We start from the raw sequence: 23310 nt of genomic DNA on the forward strand, positions 1-23310 counted from the left end.
TATCTAGATTGACACTAGAATTACATTAGTCAGGACAAAACTCACAACTGAAATTACCAGAGCAGATTAGCAATACCAGAGAGCATTAGCTCTCGAAAAACCAAATGGATGATACAGCAAAGATCTCCCAAGCCAGGATCTGAAAATATTCTTAACTATGTTAAAAAGTCCCTTTTTTGGTATCCAGCATTTAACAATTCACAATCTCTGATATTGAGAAATGGTGAGAACATAATCCTGTGTCATTCATGCTTCTGAATAGCTGTTCTGAAAGAAAAAATGTGTAGAGCAGAAGCACACCAAGCTCTTGTGCCACAGAAAGGTAGTGATAAGCCATGAAGATGTGGAATACACTCTGTGGTCTCCCTACTGAATTCATAAAGAACACACCAAGTACTCCTCTGTCATAAAAGCAGTACTTAAACAGGTGATCCAAAAAAAATCCTACTTGCATACACACATCATACTAAGTTCTCTGGTGGTAACTAGCAATGCTTCCTTGAAATCACAATGCAAGACAGGCCTTTGTAACCTATAGATACTGAATGGGATTCATAAATGCAAGTAATTTGATTTTATATGTTATGATCAACTGATAAATGTACCACAGCTGTGACACTTTTTCTTCAAATGTTTAGTTGTTACATTCTGTTTCAGTTTCAAACTGTAAATATCTCAGGAACCATGCAGGGAGAAGAGTTAAATGTAAAGCTATAAACATCTGATATAAATAAATTTGTTACAGAGAGCTGTCCTTTAAGAAAGGAGATACTGTCTATATCCTCAGGAAAATTGATCAAAACTGGTATGAGGGTGAGCACCATGGAAGAGTTGGAATATTCCCAATTTCTTATGTTGAGGTTTGTTCTTTGTTTTAATTCTTTTAATTAATTTGGGTAATAGGTCGACAAACCACATGAGAATGATGAAAATCTGGTTTTTCTTTTTCCTTAGAAACTTTCTCCCCCAGAAAAAGCACAGCCTGCCAGGCCACCTCCCCCTGCACAGATTGGAGAGATTGGAGAAGCTGTTGCCAAATATAATTTCAGTGCAGACACAAATGTGGAATTATCACTTAGAAAGGTACAGTTGAGAACTATCTTCCATCAAAATACCATTATAATATCTCCTCCTACACAGAATCAATATATAGGTAAATACTGTTCTTTGTGCACTCTGCGTTCAAGATTTGCAATGCACAAAGCAATGCCATGGTAGGAAACTCAAACATAATAGCTTTTTGCCTTGCAGTCTGTCTCAGCTACCTGCAAATACTGTAAATGTGTTTTGCCTTTAATTTGGACTGTAGCAGAGTAGCATATGCAATCAGCTGCTAACTGCCCAGCTAAATTTTGAGTTTTCACTTCAATTATCTATTCTTTTTTTTAATTATTCCTGGCTGTCACAATTATTATAGTAAGGATTTTAATGCAGAATAAACAGAAAATTACAGAAGATAAAAGATACCAAAAAAAAAGTCTCAGAGATATTTTTGTGAATGTAAATATTTTATTTAATTATAGCTCTTTGTTTATAATGTTCTGTTATCTTTGCTGTGCATATCCAGTTGGCTATACTGAATTGCACATGAAAAAAATAACTGTTTTATTTCTGAAGTTTGTCAGACACTGGAATATTAATACTGTAAAGAAACTTTATTATTGCAGATATTAAATACTTAGTTGTAAGAAGCGGCTACTTCTCATCCACTGGGAAGTTCTGCCCCTCACTTTTTTTTTTTTTTTTTTTTAAGAATTAAAGTTCATAGAAACTTTTCAGTGGTTTGTTTTTCTTTTGAACAAAAACGTAAGGATAGAGATGTTTGTGCTGACCTACAGCCTAATCCAGCACTACTGAAAATAATGGGTGGTTTTTATTCATTTGAAATTTGTAAAAGTCAGAGAGGTCTAAAAAACCCCCAGGAATAGGAACAAAGATAAATTAGAGGTTGGGGATAATTTGATGTCTTATTTCTTTCTAAAATTAGCTATTGTGTTTATTGTGGTGATCATAATCTTGGCAGCCCGATTTTTGTTTGTTTGGAAAGTTTATTTGCACTGGTTTTCCTTTGTTCCATCTCACTAAACACAATTGTAGTGAACTCCACTCATCAACTACAGAAACAAAATTAAAGAAACCCTAAAGAATACAAAAGTAATAGGCAAGGATTTGTTTCAGCAAGACATGGTGAAAAGAACATCATGTAAACCAAAGAAGGGTGGAGCTCGTGAAGTAAAAGGTTTGAGTATAAGGTTGATGTTTCCCATTTCAATTTCTACAGTCTCTAAGAACAGAGAGTTCTGCCCATTTTACATAGGAAAAACACTTATTTCTCTCATATTTTCAACAGACTCATACTTTTTCGTTTTCTACCTTCACTTACTCAAATTTTACCGATAACAAAGCACTTGCATGGATTTCATTGATTAACTTTTATCACTCTTTAAGAAAAAATGGGCATTGAAGTCAATGCATACTATAGTTGGGGCATTAGCTAGCAGTTTGGCCAACAATTAAAACAGGTTATGTTCCAAAGAAAAGTGTTAATGTTAATCTCCCAGGCAAGAGGAGAAGACTACATGAGATTCCCCTCAGATAAAAGAACAGCATTTATAGTCCATGCCTAACTCCTCATTTTACTGGGATGGTAGTTTTATATATGGCTGTTATCAATGGGAGTAAAAATGGGAAAATGGAGATGATGCTCAGGACTGATGAGAAGCAACACTGTTGGGAAGATACTATTATGTGTTAAAATAATAGCTGTTATGTACAAAATTAACTTTCAATGTATGTGCTGATAACTCATTTTCATAATACATTTCAGGGAGACAGAGTAATTCTTCTTAAGCGAGTTGATCAAAACTGGTATGAAGGTAAAATACCAGGAACCAACAAACAAGGCATCTTCCCTGTCTCCTATGTAGAAGTCATCAAAAAGAATCCATCAAAAGGTGTAGATGACTATCCTGACCCTCCAATACCCCAAAGCTATTCTAGTGACAGAATACATCATTTAAGTTCAACTAAGGTAAGGATTTTCTGATGTTAGCTGCCACCCCTAGAGTGGGTTTAGAAGGACTTGTAATATTTTGTTAACATTTTACTTAACTTAGGATTAAGTACATAACATTTTCTTTTTTGCACAGGTAGAATTGCATTACTCTGTTGTTAATAAATAATTTTTAATAGACAAGTGTGTCTCATATTCTGCCAGGATTTATGCTCTTTTCTTAATTGGCTATTACATTACTTTTAGTAGAGACAGGTGAAATTTGGGCAGAAAAGTCAAGTCAGCAGAGAAAAATTTATTTGGGAATCTTAGCAAGAATTTGAGCATTAAGGGTATGTCTGGCAGACTTCTAATAGCACAATGTGAAGACATTCCCATAACACAGCTGTCCTAAATGCCTACAGTTCTGTAAGCATGCAGGACACAGCTTGCCAAGACCAATTCTGTACCTTTTGAAGCAAAGGAGAACAGCCAGTGATTCTGCACCAAAACCTTCCTCCTTTTGTCATTCACAGTCTATGAGGAGGCTAGAATGTTGGTACATTCTTTGTAGTGGTGGTACAAAATGACAGTATTGTTTCATTTAGGACCGAGATGATTGCCATCACATTGTCAATGAACTTGAATGCAGACCTTTATGATTGGATATTTTTCACACCAGAAAGTTGTTCTAAGTTCCGAATTGTTCTCTTTCCTAGTCTAGATAACCACCACAAACCATACTACAGGATGCTGCAGAAAGATTCCTGTGTTCTGGTTTATCATTCACTTGTGAGGCTTTGCACTCAACCTGTGCAGGGACCATAACATTTTTGGCAGTGATAGAAACTAAGGAAGTTTCTGATACAAACTGTACTTAGAATTAACTTGTTATCAATTACTTTGAACACTCTAGATGGAAACTTTTCTAGATCTTCCTCTTTACCTTTGCTGTGTATCTCTTCAACATGGGCAGTATTTTGTGTGTAATTATAAACTTCTTTGTCCGGCTATTAATTCATGTTTCATTTGGATTTGTCCTCTTTTCTACTTCTATTCTACTTGCATACTTGGTGATCATCCACATTCTTTGACTTTGAAAGAAGTTCCACGTTTACTAACTACTTTGGGGTTGCAAAAAGCTACCCAAATATGTCATTTATAGGCAACAGTAGCACCTGAAAATATTTCTCATTACTATTAGTTAGTTTGGGACAGTTGCTAGAACAGGTCTTGTCTAGTTTTCCAGAATGTGTAACAACAGAGAACTGGATCCTATCTCTTCTATTCCCACAAAACTGCTCAAGTAACATCAAATTCTGTAGCTGCCAACTGAGGTATTCCTAAGCTAGGGCTTATTGTTACAGGAATCCAGAGGGTCCTGAAGGCAAGTCGAGACAATGAGGCAGCTTAAGTGCTCCTTATTCTAGAGGTGCCTTTCCCTGTTTTCTATGGAGCAGACTTCTCTCTAAGGAATCCTGCCAAAGCTCCATAGCTCTTGTTGAGCACAGGGGATGCTTCAGAGCATGTACAACCATAGTATCCTGCTGCTATTATTAAGTTAGTTTTTACTAAATTAGTTCATGAGGGAAGGAAATTGGTAGAAGCCTTCTTTTTAACATAAGATACTTCTTCAACAATCAGGTTTAAAAAAAAACCAAAACCACCTTCCACTGAGACTCTTAAACAGACATCTTTTTTCTGGATTCAGCTGTATTCAGAAATGACAATACCCTGAAGAGGACTTGTTGTTCCTGGGTACCTAGAAGCATTCCATCAGTCCTGAAGGTGTTCTAGAGCTTACTACACTTTCTGATACCACTTTCCCTATTCCTTTGGAGATTTTTACCACATATCGCTCCTTGTTGCTAGAACAATTGTACTAAACTTCTCTGGCCTAATGGCAGTAAGATAAATAAGAAATACAAGTTGTGAGCAAGTTTCACTCTCTGTAACTTGGCCTAATCCATCTATATCTTTAGATCTAGTGCAGCTTATAGCCATGGGAAAGTAAAAATGGTGAAATCTTCTCAGCAGTATTATTGACTTCAAAACCACAGGTTAGGGACCCTTGCTTAAGAGGAATGATTGAAGGAAAGAGACTGAGTATTTCTGTAACAGCCTAGCTATGCTTTAGCAGATTGCATTGTATCAGTCTATACTGTTTATTTTGGTACAGAAGACTCTGTAACAAAGGTTTGTCTAACTATAATATAAAGCTGTTTGCCTCAAGAAAACTCAAGCAGAAGGTAAGTAAACTAACCTCCCTATTCTGCAACATTATTGTAAACTTCTAAAATTATTTTTCTCTACTACATTAATAATTAAAGTGTGTAGTAGTCCAGATAACTTAGAGGTGTACATCCAATTATTTTGGATAGTTGTAACGATGAGATCAAAATATTTTTTGCTCAGTTTTAATTTTGAGGATTTATAGTAATAAAAATGCATTTTCAGTATTTACTGAAGCAATGGATATCTACTGATGCTGTGTACGTATGACTCACCAGTCTCTCATTCTTAGAAAAGGACGTTTCTTTTACCAGAAGGATACTTCAATCAATATTGTGTAACGGTACTCAAAGCATACTCTTGTGTACTGTGCTGTCACTATTTTAAAAGCATTGTTGACTGCCTGTGTCCAGTTTGAACTGAATGTACCTTTCACAAATGTTGACATCATTTTGAACTAATAGGGTTAATTTTGAAAAACAAATTGTTCTGAATTCTCAAATTCATTCATTCTGAGCAGCTGCTCATGCCTTAATAAAAGTATGCAATGTATTAAAGATGTTTCTTAAACATATACTGAGAAGTACTTAGAAAAAGTAGAAGTATTAACATTTTAATAATTAGAAATTACCTCGGTTGCTGGACTTAGAAAGAAGTATTTAATGACACCTGAAGTGTACTTCTGAAAACTCTGTTCTCAAAATAAGAGCAATGGTTTGGGAAAATTTCATTATTATTAATTGTATGATTTAATAACCTGTGACAGGCTCACTAACAGAGCACCATGAGTAACATAACTTCAGCAGATCAAATGCAGTTGCCTTCATGAATGTAATGATTCAGATCTGTCTTCATGTTTGACATTTATGCCCTAAGCCAGAACCTGATAGTTTCATGTTTCAAATGTCTTTCCTGCTGTTCTGATTCATATAGTAGTGACTTCAGACACCCATGGTCACTGAAATTGTACCCTATAATCCAGATGATGGCACAGACATTTTCCTTTTCCAGTTTACTCATATCTTAATTCTATGTCATGCTTATCTATTTCAATTCCCATGTTTTTCTTATTTTTGAAGTTGCCTTCCCAAGCACTGACCCCACTTTCCAGACAACTTCCGTCGTCTTGGTCACACACTGATCACAAGATTCTCCAGGTTGACTGTAGTGACTTGTTCTCAAGGACTGTTGGGTTTTCACATTCAGGCATGTGCAACTTAACTTCTCCATCAGTTCCAGACAGTTTTCTTTGTGACTTAGAAGAACTCAATTCTTTGGCATTAGCAACCTCCCAAACTGTAGCAATCTCCCCAGGTAATAGCATTCACCACGGTAAGGATGGTCACTTTATGCCAAATACAGAGGTGTTTCTCAGCTCTCCTACAGATCTCCCTCTGTCCTCTCTTGTATCTCCCTCTCTCTCATCTTCAGCCAGCTCATCTCATCATATGGTATATAAGCATGTCATCAACAACACCAAGTCAGGAAATGATAAAGACTTAGAAAGCATAATTGACCCTTTAGTTATTGACGTACCTAGAGATTTGTCAGATGCTACAAGAGAAGGTGAACATGGCACTACGCATAACATGCCTTCGCCATATGAAGAAGGTTCCTTGTCCAGTGTGCTAGCTGCAAGTGCTCAAAATGAAGAGGAAATCTGTACTGCAGACCTGTCACTTAATACAGAGGATCAGTTAGAACATCAAGAATCAGATTTCTCCGGAGAAGCACAAGACACAACAGAAGAATTGACTAGACTGTATATAGAGGAGGATCTGGTACCTGACAATTTAGAATTCCCAATAGCAAGTGGAGAAGATTCTATGGATTGTTATGAAGGATATACTTCACCAGATAATTTTAAGGTATTTTAATTTCTGACAACCCTGACTTCTGTGTTCAGATAACTTAGTATAATTATTCTCTGCCTTGTATCTACATGTTTGTATTGTGCACAGGCACACTTTTATATAATTGCATTTGATAAAATTGAGCTCTGAGCAAGCTGGTTTAAGAAATAAGGTGTCCCTGCCCATGGTAGGGAGGTTGGAACTAGATGATCTTTAAAATCCCTTCCCACTCAAACCATTCGATGATTCTATGATTAAAAATTGTCAGCGTTAGGGGACAGTCCCTTCTCAGAAGCAGGCATATGCACCATTGTAAATTCTATGATGTATCAATTGTGCTGGTCCTTTCCCTCCTGCCCTTGCTGTTTGCCAAGGAGCTTCTGATGTGAAAAGCCAGTGAACCGTTTCCCTCACCAGCCCATTGTGTGCTAGCCCTTTTGAGAGAGAGGCCCCAGCAAGCAAATGCTGTCAACAGCCTCCAGAGGGAGGGACATGTGCCTGCTGCAGAGACTCTGCGGTTTGTGCTTGGCATGTGTCAGCTCACAGCTGATGTATTTATAGCAGGCTCTGTTACAAGGATCTGACTAACAGTAACAGATCAGATTATGTTTGGCAGTTACACAAATGCTTCCTCCCCAAGCCCTCCCCTGTTCCTCTTTGGGACCGTACATCCCAAGTGAACTATCCCAAGTGTGTGCAGGCCATTAAATGCCACAATGTAACTATACAGTTTGTGGTTTCCAGGCATAGCTCTTTTTTCTGTTTAGCACTTACTTCAACAGACTATTCAGGTAGTTGCTTTCACTGACAGCATGCATGTCATGTCTTAGGACAATATGTTTTAGGCCAAATGTTAAACTATTCAATTACATTTTGCCCTTTAATTACATGCTACTCTTAAATGACCTGAAAAACACAGGAGAAAAACTTAAGAATAAAGGTGAAATCCATAGCCACATATAGCAACTTTTTAATGCTTTCTGAGGCAAGAAATGTCTTCCAGAAAAGTAGATGACTAATAATAAGATTAGCATGAGGTTTGTGATTGTTTGGGTTAGTTACATGTCCCCTTACTGAGCATTTGACATCCTTCAGCTGATTTTGGAACACAATTTTATAGCAGAGCTACTTCTCCTATTTCTTAAACATTTAAGCCAGCTCTGATTTCTGCTGGAACATCAGGAGACTGATCCTCTTTTCCTCTAATCTTTCTTCTAATCTTCCATTTCCCTCTGCCAAGGCACCTACTTCCCACTCCGTTCCTACAATATCCCTGCCTACTGCTCCCCTCTCAGCTCCTCTCCTCTCTAAACCCTTACATCAGCAGGAGAAAGACTCACTACAGTTAAAGGTAACTGCACCTCTTGAATATGGATTGTTGTAAATCTTTGTGGCTATTAAATAACTTCAAGGCTAACACTGAGTTTGATCTTCTCAGATGTACTGCTTTCTCTACTAATATTAAATAACATAAGAAATGGAGGATTGATAGGCCTTTTTCAAGTGAAACACAAGGTAAAACTATAACCATTGTAATACAATTAAATAGTTTAAGGACATACCAATGATAGGAAAGTAGAAAACCTTCTACTCAATTTCAGGTTCATGTAACTGAGTTAATTGAATGAAACAGAACTGTATTCAAGTATGCAGAAACTAGATAACATTTGTGTTTCTGTTTTCAATTTCAATCCAAATCCTGGGAGAAAAGTTATAAATTTCACAGGAAAGCACCACTGCTGAGGGTCATGTTCGAAATACCAATTCTGTTAGTCAAGGACTGGACAAAGATTATTTCCTCTTCAGGACTACAGTTTGTGTCAGCATTGAAGCTCTGTGGCAGAAAAATGAAAACTTGCTCTAGAAAGACAAAGTTAATTTGCAGTGCTGACTTCCAGAAGATTTGTCTGCTCATGAAATGGAGAAAAAGTAATGTAAAGAGAAACTATCCTAGAAAAGTGATCATAGCATCATTACATCTATGTCATAAATACTCTCCTTTTTTTTTCTTTTCTTATGCTCTACCCCATTTTACAATGTGCATTCACAGAAAACATAGACATAATGGACTTAAAGAAATCTTAAGATCAACAAATCTGTTGGTTTTTTTCTGAAGCAGGGAAGAGACATAAGGCTTCTTTCCAGGGTATGAATTTGTCATGAGCTTAGGTTTGTTCCACCTCAAAGAAGGGGTAAAATAGAGTACTGCACTTGTTTCTGCAGCTTTTAATAATGTAGCAATTGGTAGAGTGCTTTTGGTGCTTTTGCTTAGCCCAACCAGAAAAATTAAGAACATTCCTCATCTACACTGAAATTCTTTTTAGGTGACCTATATATTCTTTGCCCTTATTTGAGCAAGATGTGTTAATCTGAACTGAAAACAAATAGAAGGAATATATGTTCTTGAAACTGTATACTTCAGTAACTTTTGTTAATTTAAAAATACATATGTATACACACACACACACACACACATATATATATTTGCTATGTGACTTAAAACTAAATGGAATACAAGGAACTATGGTGGGAAGTGTCACTTTGCGTTTTGTTGGTGGGAGGGATGTGTCCTCCAAAAAAAGAAGTTTGAGGACACATCCTAAGGAGAAATGCTGACATTTTTCTGCCTCCTTTTTCTTTCTTGGTATCTTTTTTTGCTGTTATTCACCCCTCTCCTAAGAGGGGGCTGGTTTTTGGGTTTTTTTTGTTTAGTCACATTCTACTGAAAGTCACAAATACTAAAGAAAAGGTTTCCAATACAGCACTCTGCTCTCCTCACATGCCCCCCAGCTCACCCCTGCCCATGAGATTTCACATGGGCTGCACACATACCCCTTAATAACTGAATTCTGACAAACATGAAGCTGATTTGTTGTGGTGCTAACAAAATGAGGATACTTTTCATGAAGTACTTTCCACCAAGTATTTACTTGCTTTCTAAATGCAAATCCAGGGGGTGTGTTCTGTTTAACAAGAAGGAATTACGTTCATCAATGGTAGCATTTCTGCTCTGTGCTGTTGAGCTTTCCTGTGTTATTATCTGAGCTACTTCAGGGGGTACACATGGAATAACTGTTCCAATTGCATGTGCTATACATGATTCATCTTCTAATTGTAACATGTAAGGGCATATACCAGAGCAGGAAACATTGGGAAAAAAAGATACGGTGGTAGCAATGAAAATACTATGTACTAACAGTATCCCTCCTACCTGTAACAGCTGCTTTTTGTTATCAGGAAAAGCATGTCTGACTTGCATGTAGGAATGAAGCAACAAAAATCCCATGGTGCTTCATTCTTAAACTCTCGCTTGACAAAGTTTTTGTGGTTCTTCTAGGCTAATTTAAAGAGGGAGCTATTTGTTATGGGTAAACCTCCTCGTAGCCCAGTGATGACTAAGAGATCCTGCAGCTCACCTGTCAGAGGTCACAGCTATTCACACAGGGTATGGTACTGGATGCCCAGTGTGCAGTAACAGCTTTTCCATGGACAAGGAGCTCAGTGTCTAGTCTTTCAGTATTTTGCTTTTACCCAAGTGTCTCGATACTATCAGTATGCTGTGTTTTCTTCCTGTTGTGCTTCTGTGCTATGACTGAGTAAAGGCAACAGGTCTGTGTGTGCCTGAACTTTTTATATAAATCCACTAGTGTATTGTATCTCTGCAGTACTGCATGGTATTTCCAGTGCTACAAGGTGTTTATATTTAGTTCTCTATAGTTAGTCTAGTTCTGTTAAAATCACTCCTCTCTTTCGAAGCATTTTTAGTTTATTAAAATTACAGCTTCTAAGAGTAAAAAAATTTATTCTCCATTTCATATATACAGGCTTTTGCATGTATACAGACTGAATTTTTTGTTTTGAATCCATGCCCTTCTTTTCAAAATGTTTTGCTCCTGCTACATTTTTTTCACTCAATACTGCCCTCTTTTCTGAGCATTCCAGATTTTAATACTCTTTAATCTTTCACTTCTTATCTGTAACATAACTGTAACACAACTCTAATATTTTCACCTAGCCAGAAACTCAGGTTGTTTCAAATTTGCATGGATTTTGCTCAAAAAAGTAATCTACATTATGAAAAAGGGGAAAAAAAAAACCCACACAAAAAGTCAAACACAAAACGCCCACCCTCAACCTGAACAATATAAGAATGAGAATTTGTGGTTTGTGCTTTACTTTCAGTTCAGCATTTATTTGTCTTTGCAATAGTTTCTTAACATTTAGGCCTTACAACTGGTAATGGGATTGTTTTCTATGCTGTTGCTGCTGATTTTAGTTGATTATCTTTCTAGTGTCTCCCTTTTTAAAATTTGAATCTTAGTTTAAGATATGCGGGTTTGTGTAGATTCCAAAGTCTCAGCTTTCTGGCAGGCCTCTGTTTGCTTTCAGGTATTGAGAAGGGGACAGTGCTTTCTTCACTAATGAAGACAGTTCAATCCTAGGAAGGGCAGGATTCTTGTAGTAGCAGACAAACATTGTCTGACAGAAAGGCTAACCAGGAATGAGAGCTGTAAAAAAGGGATTAAGGCCTATTTTAATTTTGCACATTACTCCAAATGAATGACATGTATCCAGTATATTAAGAGGAGTGTATAGGTCAATGTGTAGTGTGCTTATTACTTTAATTCCAAAAGTACAAGAGCACATATCATGCACCTAATTTGCATACTCAGGACTCTACAGAACTTTTATATGTAAGTGCAGTATCAATCAGGCATACAACTGGGACCATTGACTTGATTGCACACTCCTTAATGTTCTTGGGATTAGGTCCTGCAATATTTCCTAGGAAATAGGACAGTCTGCTAAACGGAGGCGCAGTTTAAAATTAGGAATCTTTGTTAACAGTCCTTTGTCTAGTCAATGCAGCTGTATATGAGAATGAGAGCTTAGGGAAAGAAAACAGGGAGAAAGCTTCTGGATGTCAGCTGGGGTATTATTGTGGAATGCCTCCAAATAGAGAGCAAGCACCAAGGTTCCCTCTGCTCAGACATACCACCAATCACTTCACCCTATTTCTCCAAGACTGTAATTTTGTCACAAGACTGTTTTCTCTGCAGCAATAACATAGAGTTAAATCATGAGTCACCTTGATTCTTACTTATTTCTACAGTAGTTAACTAGCAAAAAGAATCTTTTATGAAGCATATGAAGAAAAAGAAGATAATACTAACCTACCCAGTTTCTTCCTGGCTTGGGATTATGTTCAAAGCGTTAAATCATTTGTAGCATTGTTTAGCACTTTTACTTCCATTGTTTATAGGAGAAGTCCTTAACCTTGGTTGAGTTCTTTTGCATCTCTCTTTGGCATTCAGCTCAGTTACAGACCTGATGAAAGATTAGCAGCAAATCAGGGCAGATTCCAGTCTAAATACAAAGAATTCTGACTATTCTCCTCTTGCTAGACAAGCAAGCCATTGAAGGAGGTTTACTGAGAACTGTTTAATTTGTAATCTTTACTGTTTATTCTTCAAAAAAAATTATCCATCTTTCTTGTACATGGGCAGAGCAGAGTTAAGTGGGGGAGAGAAGACAGTAAGGAGTATAAACAATTTTTTTTTTTTTAACTTGGAAAATCTGTTTCCCACCTTGCATTCAATAATATGAATTTTTAAAAAATAAAAATCTGTACTCTATCTGCCTGCAAATTTGGGCACCTTTTAAAAGTTATACTCTGTAGACTGTAAAGTACAAATTGCTCACAGTATTTTCTGCACGTATTCATAGAAACTGCTGAAAAGAAATTTAACTAATTTAATCTGGAGATGCTGAGAGGGAAAAGAGGGGAAAGAAACCTAACAAACTACATCTTGTGTTTTTCTGTTCAATTTTTGCAATCAGCCTGTGGATTGTTTACAGCTGCCTTCTCTCTTGGAAGACTGTATCATCTTCAAATAGTCAAACCAAGAGAGAACCGTGGGGCAATACAACAAATTCCATGGCTTAAAGATCAGGTTGCAGTTTACTCAATTCATGAAAGAAAGTGCTATGAGCAGTGTTTGATATCCACATTCCCAAAACAGATATGGTTCCCAGACTTGTCTCTACAGAGTGACCAGAGGGCATCCTCAGTCAACAGAGAATACAATCCCTGCTCATATCAAGAGCTTTTCCAAGCAGCTGCTTCTGCACTTTCTGGCCCCAGTCAGATTCTAATCAGTATAAATCAATAACTTTTTAAGCAGGATATGGTTTCTGTGGAAGGTTAGTATTTTTCATTTCCATGCATCCAGATGTATAGATTATTATTGTTCAGTAATGCTCCATAAAGAAGGAACATAGTTCCTTTCAAAAAGCTTTGCACTGGAAATACAGTCTACTTTTTTCTGTTGAAGTGTTAATTGTTATATTCACACAATTAAATGTATTCTTTCAAAATTGTTTTCTGTTCTTTGCCTCCCAACAGCCCGCATGGCTTGAGATAAAACAGAATTAGTTAAAGCATAGCATGTTATGCCTGCCAAGTTAGTACTCTGTGTGTGTAATGTAAATTGGGATGTTGTTCGTCTGAATATTCTAGATTCTGCCATTATGTATAGGAGATTTTATTTCTGCTTATCTAAAAATATATTTCACCCTAAAAAATGTATGATGTTCATCAGTTGCATCTGATTTTTCTAATGTTATTTCTGTTTCACAGTGAAGAGGCAGCAGGATTCTATTCCAGCTTTGTACTATGCTATAAATAGAATGGACTGTTGATGAAGTTCACAGTTTTGTTTAGTTTTTATTATGACCTCCAAAAATCAGATCTTTAAACATGCCAAGATTCAGTTGTTTGTCATGTCTCTTGAGGATTTCTTGTGAGCTGGAAGGGGGGCAGAATGGGCCATTTTTTTACACAAGGTAGAATATGGACTCTTGAGCAACTACATGTTACACCCCTATCCAACTATTTGGACCTTAAACTGCAAATCTTTATTACATTTCAAATCATTTCATTTCAGCCACAGCGCCCTGTGCTTTCCCATGAAAATATACACAGTGGGGGGGAACCGTAAGTATAATTCTTGTCTACTTAACCAAAACCTAACATTTAACTAACAGCCAGCACATAATCAGATAATTTTTTAACTTGCCAAGTACAATTATGAAGAGCTTTCACAAATTTATTGATAACTGCATGATGTAGGAAGATATCCAAGAAAGTCCCAGAGGGCAAAGCCTTATTTGTTTAATTTTACATTCAGTGCAGCCAGACCTGGCAACTTAACAGTTCTCCATTGTCTGTACTTAAAGAAGAGATTTTGACCTTTTTTTATTCTCTCCATTTTTACATCTTAGCAAAATGACAATTACAGATTCAGCACTGATTCAACTGATCTGCTTTACTGACTTGATACAATTATTCAGAAACAGTTCTGGATGTGAATAGAGAGAAAAAAAGTAACTTGATAATGTTGATCACAGGAACACAGACTCACACTTTTTGGTGTGATTTACAAGTGCAATTCAAATATGATATACAAGAAAAGCTTTCCTGAAAACTGTAGAAGAACATAGAACTCAAGTCTTATTTTAAGTGCTTGGGATATTTCAGTAATGACAATTAAAATGCAAGTTCAGTGCAAGATTGTTATGAGATTTCCGCCTTCCCCCAGCCTTGCACTTGGGTCCTACTTCAGTGATCACTGAAACTAGTAGTCATTCTTCCTTTAGCATCAGAGCACTTCAGCATATGCACTATTAGATAATTTCTCATGAAATGTACCTAAGGTTTGTTGTCTAAAAATATTTTAATTTTTCCTTAGTCATTTAAAGATGAAAAAGAGGGGCAAATAGTTACCAGATAGATATACCACAAATACATAATTTTATTTGGACATTCAATCTCACTAAAACCAGTTTCCTGTTGGTATAGTTGAGCATACTGAAGCACCAAACTCAGTTTTGAAAGCAATAATTTTCTAATTCATTTTGTTCAATATAAGTTCATGACTAAAGTTATTGATGCCTAAAATTAAAAATATAAATTTATTTAATTTATATTTATATATAAATTCTCTTGAATATGTTTTCTGTTAGTATTGTAAATGCTAGTAGAGTTTTCATACTTACAAAAGTCTTAGATTAGCATAGAGAGCATGAATATACTACAAAGGAGTTTTTTAGGTGGATTATCTAGAAATTACTAAGATTCAATTTCTAAAGTACAAAGAGACCTCATCGGTAAGTTCTTGTTACTGTACTTGAGTAAGTAATTGGCTTGCATCCTATTCATGACACATTGCATCTGCAAATCTTTTCCCCTTGAAAGCTGCATTTAATTATTTTTTGGAGAATCACCATAGCTCTGCCTTCCTGGAATGATGATAAGCATTACAGAAAACATTACTGCTACTTAGTTTTTTGCACAGATTGTTCTTACTCCTGCTACACAAATTACCAAAGGTAATTGCTTAAAAAACCATTCTCTTTCCATTTTGTTAGAGTAATTAAAATATAAAAAGAGACTTTTGAGGCTTGGGAAGATGACTGCCAGTGATGAGAAATAAAGGTGGTTTTCTTTTTTTTTCTTGAAACATTTTTTCTTTTCTAATCTCTGAACCAGCAATGTGAAAAATAAGTGTAGTTTATTAAGATAACCATAATGAAACTAAACCTAGCACCAGTCTGTATATAGGATTTTCAAATTGGGCTTTCAGGAGCAGGAATATTTTACTCAAGTAAACATCTCATTTAAGCCATGAAAACTTAAGACATGAAAACATGAGAACGATAAACACATCAATGAGCAAGCTATCTTGTTTGTACTGGGGAAAGTGTAATGATGGTATTAAAGTTTAAAACTCAGCAAACTGTTCTAGGAGAAAAGAATGGATTCAATTATGTTTTAGTTCAGTAATCCGAAATTAAAACTATATCCTTTTCCCTATTTCTGCAGTTATACCCTTCTTCTTTTGAAACAGTCATATCTAAGGCACGGTTGCTTAGGAAAAAAGGCCAATTCTGACTCTGCAGGACTCACAGGCTTTTTCAACAATCTTCCTGTGGGCTGTCAGCCCAAGAATCTTCAGTTCCCCCTAGTGAGAGTTTATTCTTTCAATTCAAAAAACTTCAATTAAAAGCTGGCAAGGAATGAAATACAACGTATTTAGTAATTGCACACCTCTTGCCATTTATCCACCTTACATCCTGCAGCTCTGGCCAGGTGTAGAAGCGCAGCTCAGGGTTTGAATATTGTTCTAGTTTCCATCCATATGTCCTCTGATTTCATCCAGGCCTCTCACTCGCTCTCAGTGGTGGCTTATCTGTGTAGCCACTGAAGAGCCCAGGGAGCTCCCCCAGCCAGTGACAGCATGTGAGATCTGCTACTGGCTTCTTAGAGCTTAAAGGCAGAAGCACAGTGTTAGGTGCTGACCATGGAAGCTTACAGGGCTAGCACATCTAGACTCTCCTTTAAAAGTCCTCGGTTTGGTTACTGAACTATAACACTAAAATGTTTTTTAAAAATGCTTTTGAAACAACTGGTTGAGGAGCCATCAGACTTGCCTTTAAACCCAGTCTTCAATGTCTCATTAGCTGCCTTTTAAATGAAGGTTTTATTTACTATAAGTTCCTTACCGTCAAGTCCACCAGGCAAAAAAAAATTCCTTTTCCCCTCTATTTGCAAGAAGTGTTTCTTCTTAATGTTTAAACCAGATCCTTTACTTGAGCAAAAGTGCAAGGAACTCTTACTTCTTTTTAAAATGCCTCATTTGTCCTATTTAAGGTTTCAGGCTCTATATAACTATACCCCTAGGAACGAAGATGAATTGGAGCTCAGAGAGGGAGATGTCATTGATGTGATGGAAAAATGTGATGATGGATGGTTTGTGGGTATGTTTTGATTTGGTTGCTTTCTTCTTCTTTTTCCCTCCTGACCTGTGCTGCCCTCTTCTTGTAGTGTCTTTTAAACACCTTGATTTTTGGCATTTAGTGTAATAAACCTGAACCTGGCTTTATCAGGAGAAATCCTAACCAAAATCCACTGAAATTAGCAGGTGATTTTACACTTTTGTCTTTTAAAATTGATAGATGCCAAATTGACACATGGCTCTAGATTGTTGTACAGCATTGTTGTCATTTGTGACACAGAATGGACTATGTATTACTTCTCTCTTTATAAAGGCCAGGCAACTTAAAACCTTCTCATGGGAGTACATCTACAGCATTGACCACTTGTGAAACCCGAGTATTACTGAACAAATTATGATTTCATAACCAGGCCTAGATATGGTGGCTTAATCATTTCATAAACCCTCATGCACACAGCAGCTAACTTAATCATCTGACAAGTTCTTAATATTTAAAAAATTCACATTATTTTAATACACTTTATGTCGTTGAAATTGAATTATTTATATGTTCCAAGAACTTTAGCACAGCTTTTAATGAGGCCTAACAATTTAGTCAAAATGCTTCTTCATTTGCATTTTGCTTCCTGTGTTAAAACTCACAAATAAAATTAGATAGTATAAGGAACTCTAGATCATTCTGCTTGTGCAATATTAAACATAAAAATTTTTAAGGCCATGCTTACATAGTGATTTTCTGTTATTATTCCCATCTTTCATCTCTTGCTTCTAATTTCAGGAACCTCAAGAAGAACCAAATTCTTTGGTACTTTCCCTGGAAACTATGTCAAGAGGCTGTGAAATTTTTTTTTCTACTTATTTATGCTGCATCTCTGCAACACATCTGCATAAAGCTGCTAGAAAACATGCTACGCTGGCCTTCTGTTTTCTCGCTTGCAGTCTCAAATAGAGGCCATCTAGTTCATCCTCATCCCATCCCACCCGCCAAACCGTCCCAGCAGTATTACAGCAACGACCACAGTGTGAATAACTAAGCTTTTCTGAGACAAGAGGAAGCATTTCAACATTTAAATACTCCCTGCTTTAAAGTCTTTTCATGTGAAACACAATAGGAAAAGCCTGATGACAGGTACACAAATGAGTTGCCATGGGGGGGTAGGGGGAAGGGGGAAAAATTAATCTTGGTTTGAACATTTGTGGTACTACCATGAAGTCTGGTGGGATTTTTTCAGCATGCATGTAATACAGAGGAAAGTTGCTGTTTATTATTTTTTAAAAAATTGATTTTACACATTTTTCTTAGCTTGGCAGCATTTGTTGCTTCCACATTGCTGTGTCACGGGTTTGCCTATTGTACTGGTTTACAATGTATGACAAACTATAATATAGACTTTTTGCCTGCACTTGTATGCTGTAACAAATGCACAGTTACTGTAAAATCTCAAGCAAGCAAAGTGAAAAATGGAAGAACTGCAAGTGTTCTGAACGGGTGCAATGGTATTGGCTAAATCTTTTTTCTTTTTTCCCTAATGAAAAACTGTAGTGAACCTGTAGTGTTTTCTGTTAAAAAGTAAGAAGTGCAAAAGGCACAAAGAAAAAGACTGGGGAAAGAGGATTTAAGGAAGAGCAAGACAGTGCTGTAAGCATAGACAATAATAACCTGCTATTGATGTCTGATATTAAATGGTTGTAATCAAAATGTTGTAATAGTAAGCAACATGAAGTGTAAGAGGTAGTGTTTTTACTTATCAGGAAATTAAAGAAGCAGGAAGGTAAACAGTGTTAGTGCAAAGGGTTGTTGGATTTTGGTTTTTTTTCTTTCCTAACATAGCCACCTGAAAAATATTCACAAGCATCATGTACTGATTTATTTCACTATATATGTGTATGTATGTTAATGAAACCCAAGTTACACATTCTTTTTAGGAATTTAGACAGAAAAAAAAAGTCACAAGTATTAAAACCAATATATTTTAGAGTTGTTGGGTTTTGGTCTTTTGTCTGAATGAACAAGTGTTTGAAAACATACATTTTCCATAAGCAAAGGTAAGCATAAATAGCAAATGAAATTAAGGCACAGGATGATAATGACTATGGCTTTGTAAAAATAAAAATTTGGATTTGGTTTCTTTGGCACCTTATAGATGGCAAAAGCTTCTGCTGCATTTTTCATGGGTAAAGGATCAAAATTATCAAAATGTATGTAGTCTCTGTAGCATTTTGTACATAATTTTGCTTTTTTTGTACAGAGCCATTTGGTTGTTGATTTTTAAAAAATTAAGTTTCTTATTTGCCCTCTTCACATACAGAACATTTCAATGCGTTTTTCATTTCTTTCTCTGTTTACCATAAGCACATCTGGATAGTGCAATTCTGTAAGATAGCCTTTTATGCAAAATTTTATTAATTAAAATATGGTTTACCAGCCAAATCTAAATGTACATAGGTCTTTATTACTGAGAAAGGTCATTAAGGCAAAGGTAAAGAAACATCTTTGTGCAGCATACCTTTATTATTGCAGATTTCATGGCAAAAGCTTTATATTCAAAGGCTTTCAATTTTAAACTAGATCTGCATGCAGCTTTGCTGTGAGATTAATACTATCTTTGATGCCATTTATGATTGAGGACTTAAATATCTGTTGCCTGTGATATTTAAAAAGTACTGTTTCTACTCTGTATCTGATTTTAGAAAAATGCAGGTTTTTCATACCTGAGTTTCAGGTAACTGACTTTGAATTCCTACAAGCAAAAGGTCTCTGTGGTTTTTTTTTTTCTTGAATAGACTTCTAATAAATTTTGCTTGGAGTACAAAACTGTTTCCCCCATCATTTCTCCAAAAACAAGTAACTTATTACTTAAGTGTTGCAAAGTGCTTAACTCTTCAAGCTTATATGCAAATATTAGTACACCTTGTACTTAGACCCACACTCCCCATCAAGCCTACACCAGTTATATATATGTGCCACTAGCATTGCCCACACAGCTCTCCCTTGGTCCACTTCTGTGTCATCCCAGAAACACCTGAATGCAAAAGCAACATTATAGACTTTCTGCATAGAGTGCACCAATTTGAGATGATTCTTCTCTTGCCAGAACTACCCTTCACATAGAAACACAATGAAACAACCCTTTATACATGCCAGAAGTTTCTACATCCTAATCCTTCAACAAAAGCAAAACAAGAACTCCCATGGTAAATGACAGCGTAGGAACAAGAATTGAGGAAAACACTGGTGTTTGGGGAACATTTTACACTTGGGACATCTCTGCCTGGCAACAACTGTCCGAAAAAACTTGCAACAATAAGCAAATCGGGTTCTAGGTTTTGAGCAGGGGGTTGTGTTTGGTTTTTTTGTTGAATTTTTTTTCACTGCCTGGTCACACAGATACTGCTGGAGCCTCAGAGTAGCTCTTAAGTCCTTCACCATGCCATGCTGGCCATTCCTGCCAAGCTGCTTCTTCCCAAATGCTGTGCATGGTGTACTTCTACCACTAAAGAATCCAGTACAGCAGCAACCTGCATTTGGACAGGAATAATCCATTTCCTCAACTCTCATGTATGCTGTTTCATCTTCACAATTGCTGGGCTGGAAAATGCAAACCCACCAACATCTCTAAATAAATAATAAACATGTAGCTGAAGTGATACCTGTCTACAGGGAGGTTAAGACTAAGGACTGCTGTTAAAACTCCAGCAGAAACTCCTTTGTCAGTGTAATTGTCAGTGCTGGGAGTGCTTTCAGTCAGGACAAGGCCTGATTTAGTCAGTATGACTGAAGTGACCATTCCCTTCCTCTGCTAATTTAGCTTAAATGCACCACATGCATCTCTTCTCACAGCCCAATAACCAAATGCTGGCATATGCAGTGCAACATGGTGTGGTTTGCCCTTTCTGTTTGCTGGGTGACCCAGCATGGGATTTAGGAGATCACTGAAGTCCTGCTTTATGCCAGGTACCTGTGAGAACTGTCAGAAACGGGCAGTGCTGTGTTTTAATAGTCTTCTATAAAAACTAGCCTAATAACATCAGCTGGTTAATATAGTCTCATTAATATAAAGACATTCTGGATAGTTAAGGGTCTGAGTGGTTAAGGGGTGAAATAGAATCCTCTGCTAATTGCAAAGTGAATGAAAAAGGGGAAAATATTTTCCATTGTAATAAGAATAGCAAGCCATTGACACTTCAGGAGAAGATTGTAGTTCTTAATGCTTTTGTCAAAAAGTAGAGAAATATTGAAGTATATACAGGTAAACCAAACATAGTCAATTCTGCTAAGTCTGCTGAAATCCCAAGTACACTATTGAAGGAACAAACAAAAGGATTTTTTGAGTTTCCTTGGATAGGCCCCTATAAAACCAAGAAGGCCACCCCATACAAGTAGGTGGTGTTTCATCCAAAAAAACAGAGCAAGAGAGGTCTGGGGAATTAGAGGCCAGCCAGTTTAATACCTAGGAAAAGATGAGAACAGATCAATTAAAAGCTTCAGATATTCACAGATTTTTCTGGAAAATTATGTATCAAACCAAATTATTTTTCTCTTGTCAGCATATGTAGCACACTTCTTTATTTCTGTTAGGATTTGCTTTTAATGCAATGAGTTGGCAGCTGGATTTGCAGACTAAGAAAAGTCAGCGCCAGTTCAATAAAATCAAGTCTGTTGCAGAGTTGCGCTACATTACAGACAAACAGGTAATATAACCACAGCATCCCAAAAACCAGTTGATCTCAGTCCATACTCTAGAGAGAGTACTTGCTGCCGAGGCAAAGGCTGCCTAAAACAAGACAGCCCATAACATATCAACAAGCCAGGGAGACCAATGCATGAGCAGTTCAGGGTAGTGATCTATATCCCAAACTAAGCAAAGGGTCACCCTAGCAGGTCTCACATTCTGTCACCCGTGCCAAAGCAAAGCATGGTGTCATTCTGCAATGCCTGGTATTTACTAGTTGCCTTTTAAATGCTGATATACAGAACCCGGACAGGAACATGAGGTGCTTCCTGTGCATTTGAAAAAGCAGTGCATGAGCCCATGGGAAGCTGGAAACATGAAGTCAGTAGCTCTACAAAGACCTTAGGTCATTGCTAAGTATAGGCCCTTACAGCATTAATAGTTACAGGGTGAAACCCTGCCTTTGCTCCAGTTAACAGCAAGCTCCTTTGAAGTCAACAGATCCCACAGTATTGGTAATAATTTCTGTGTTAGCATGAAACTAAAATTGCATAAGAAAGAAGCACGGGAACCAAACATCCAATTTGGGTTGGTTTTACAATATTGAAAAGCGTGAGCGCACACAGAGACCAGAATCCACTTATTTAACCATTCCCCTAACAGAGCAGAGCAGATAGTTCCCTTTTTTTGTACTTAACTGACAAGTTAGCTTAAAAAAAATTCTTTTATCCATTGTTACAACCAGCAAATACCCATCAGACCAACACCTAAATCCATCCATTTTACACAGCAGGGAACTGCCAGACCAACACAATGGAAATCAGTACCTTATCCATACACAGTAAATAAGGATGCTGAATTTAACGAGACTGTCTTCTGCAACTCTTATCAATAATCAATCAACATCATGCCATTTATTCAACTGAATGCAAACACTGCCATTTTACTTTTATCCTCCCTGTAATGGCCAGATATTTAAGTTCCCAAGTCCTCGCTAAAGATTGCCCAATGGAATCTATTGTTCTCATCCATATAGTGAAGTCACATTCCTTTGAAAATTAAAAATATTTTCACACATCTATGCAGAATATGACAGAAATCCACTGAAACAAAATAATGAATTAATTCCTGCTTGCACTTCCCTAAGTCAGAAACTAACTAGGTCAAAGAAAGTGATACTGGTGACTGCTAGGCTCTCATTTATGGGTTTTATGTCACCTCTGAATCATAAAAAAAAATTAGCAAAAGCTTTTAGTTACTATATGGTGATGAAACCAGGGAAGAACCTGAACAATCCTGCAGGTGCAACTTCTAGTGCAAATATGCTGTAAATACACTGTGCAGCTGCACCCAGGACTCCCAGCTCCTGTTTCATTTGCATTAATGAAAATCCCATACATAATGTACTAAGAAATATGCCTTTTGACATTTAGATTTTGTTTCCCCAGGGGTCAAAAAGGAGCAAAGTTTTGTGGTAACCAATTGTTTTATACCACAAAAAAGCAGAGAGAATTCTTACTAAAATAGCTTTAATGCCTATAACAACTATCTCATACCAATTTTTTGAGCAACCTTTATATCATGATGTCACATCTAATTACAAATCAGGAGCACAGAGGGTTCCACTCCATCAGAATGACATTACATCACAAGTGACACGAGGGCAGGGAGGGGGGGAAGTGTTGACTGACAACACGAAATGCGTTGCTATCCTCAGTACAGACACTCACATCTCAACAATTCATGTTTCTTGCTGCCAACAC

At 36.8% G+C, this 23310-nt stretch overlaps 1 protein-coding gene across 13 annotated transcripts in view; it reads left to right on the plus strand.

Annotated features, from left to right (window-relative positions):
- Positions 1-18852, plus strand: part of SORBS2 (sorbin and SH3 domain containing 2) — a gene marked incomplete at its 5' end in the record, with an annotated part of 144475 nt that extends 125623 nt beyond the window's left edge. For 11 of the 13 annotated variants that reach the window (XM_084205049.1, XM_084205052.1, XM_084205060.1 and 8 more), the window contains 6 exons: positions 746-860; positions 955-1083; positions 2828-3031; positions 14025-14074; positions 16790-16896; positions 17653-18852. In XM_084205049.1, the coding sequence (XP_084061175.1) occupies positions 746-860; positions 955-1083; positions 2828-3031; positions 14025-14074; positions 16790-16896; positions 17653-17714 (667 nt within the window). In that variant the 3' untranslated portion in view covers positions 17715-18852. Of the gene's footprint in view, positions 1-745; positions 861-954; positions 1084-2827; positions 3032-6303; positions 7093-8317; positions 8429-10414; positions 10523-14024; positions 14075-16789; positions 16897-17652 lie in introns of all 13 variants that reach the window. The other 2 variants (XM_084205056.1, XM_084205057.1) reach the window with 1 other exon arrangement.
- Between the last annotated feature and the right edge of the window lie 4458 nt (positions 18853-23310).

Source organism: Fringilla coelebs, assembly GCF_963513975.1.
Source record: "Fringilla coelebs genome assembly, chromosome: 4".
NCBI lineage: Eukaryota > Metazoa > Chordata > Aves > Passeriformes > Fringillidae > Fringilla > Fringilla coelebs.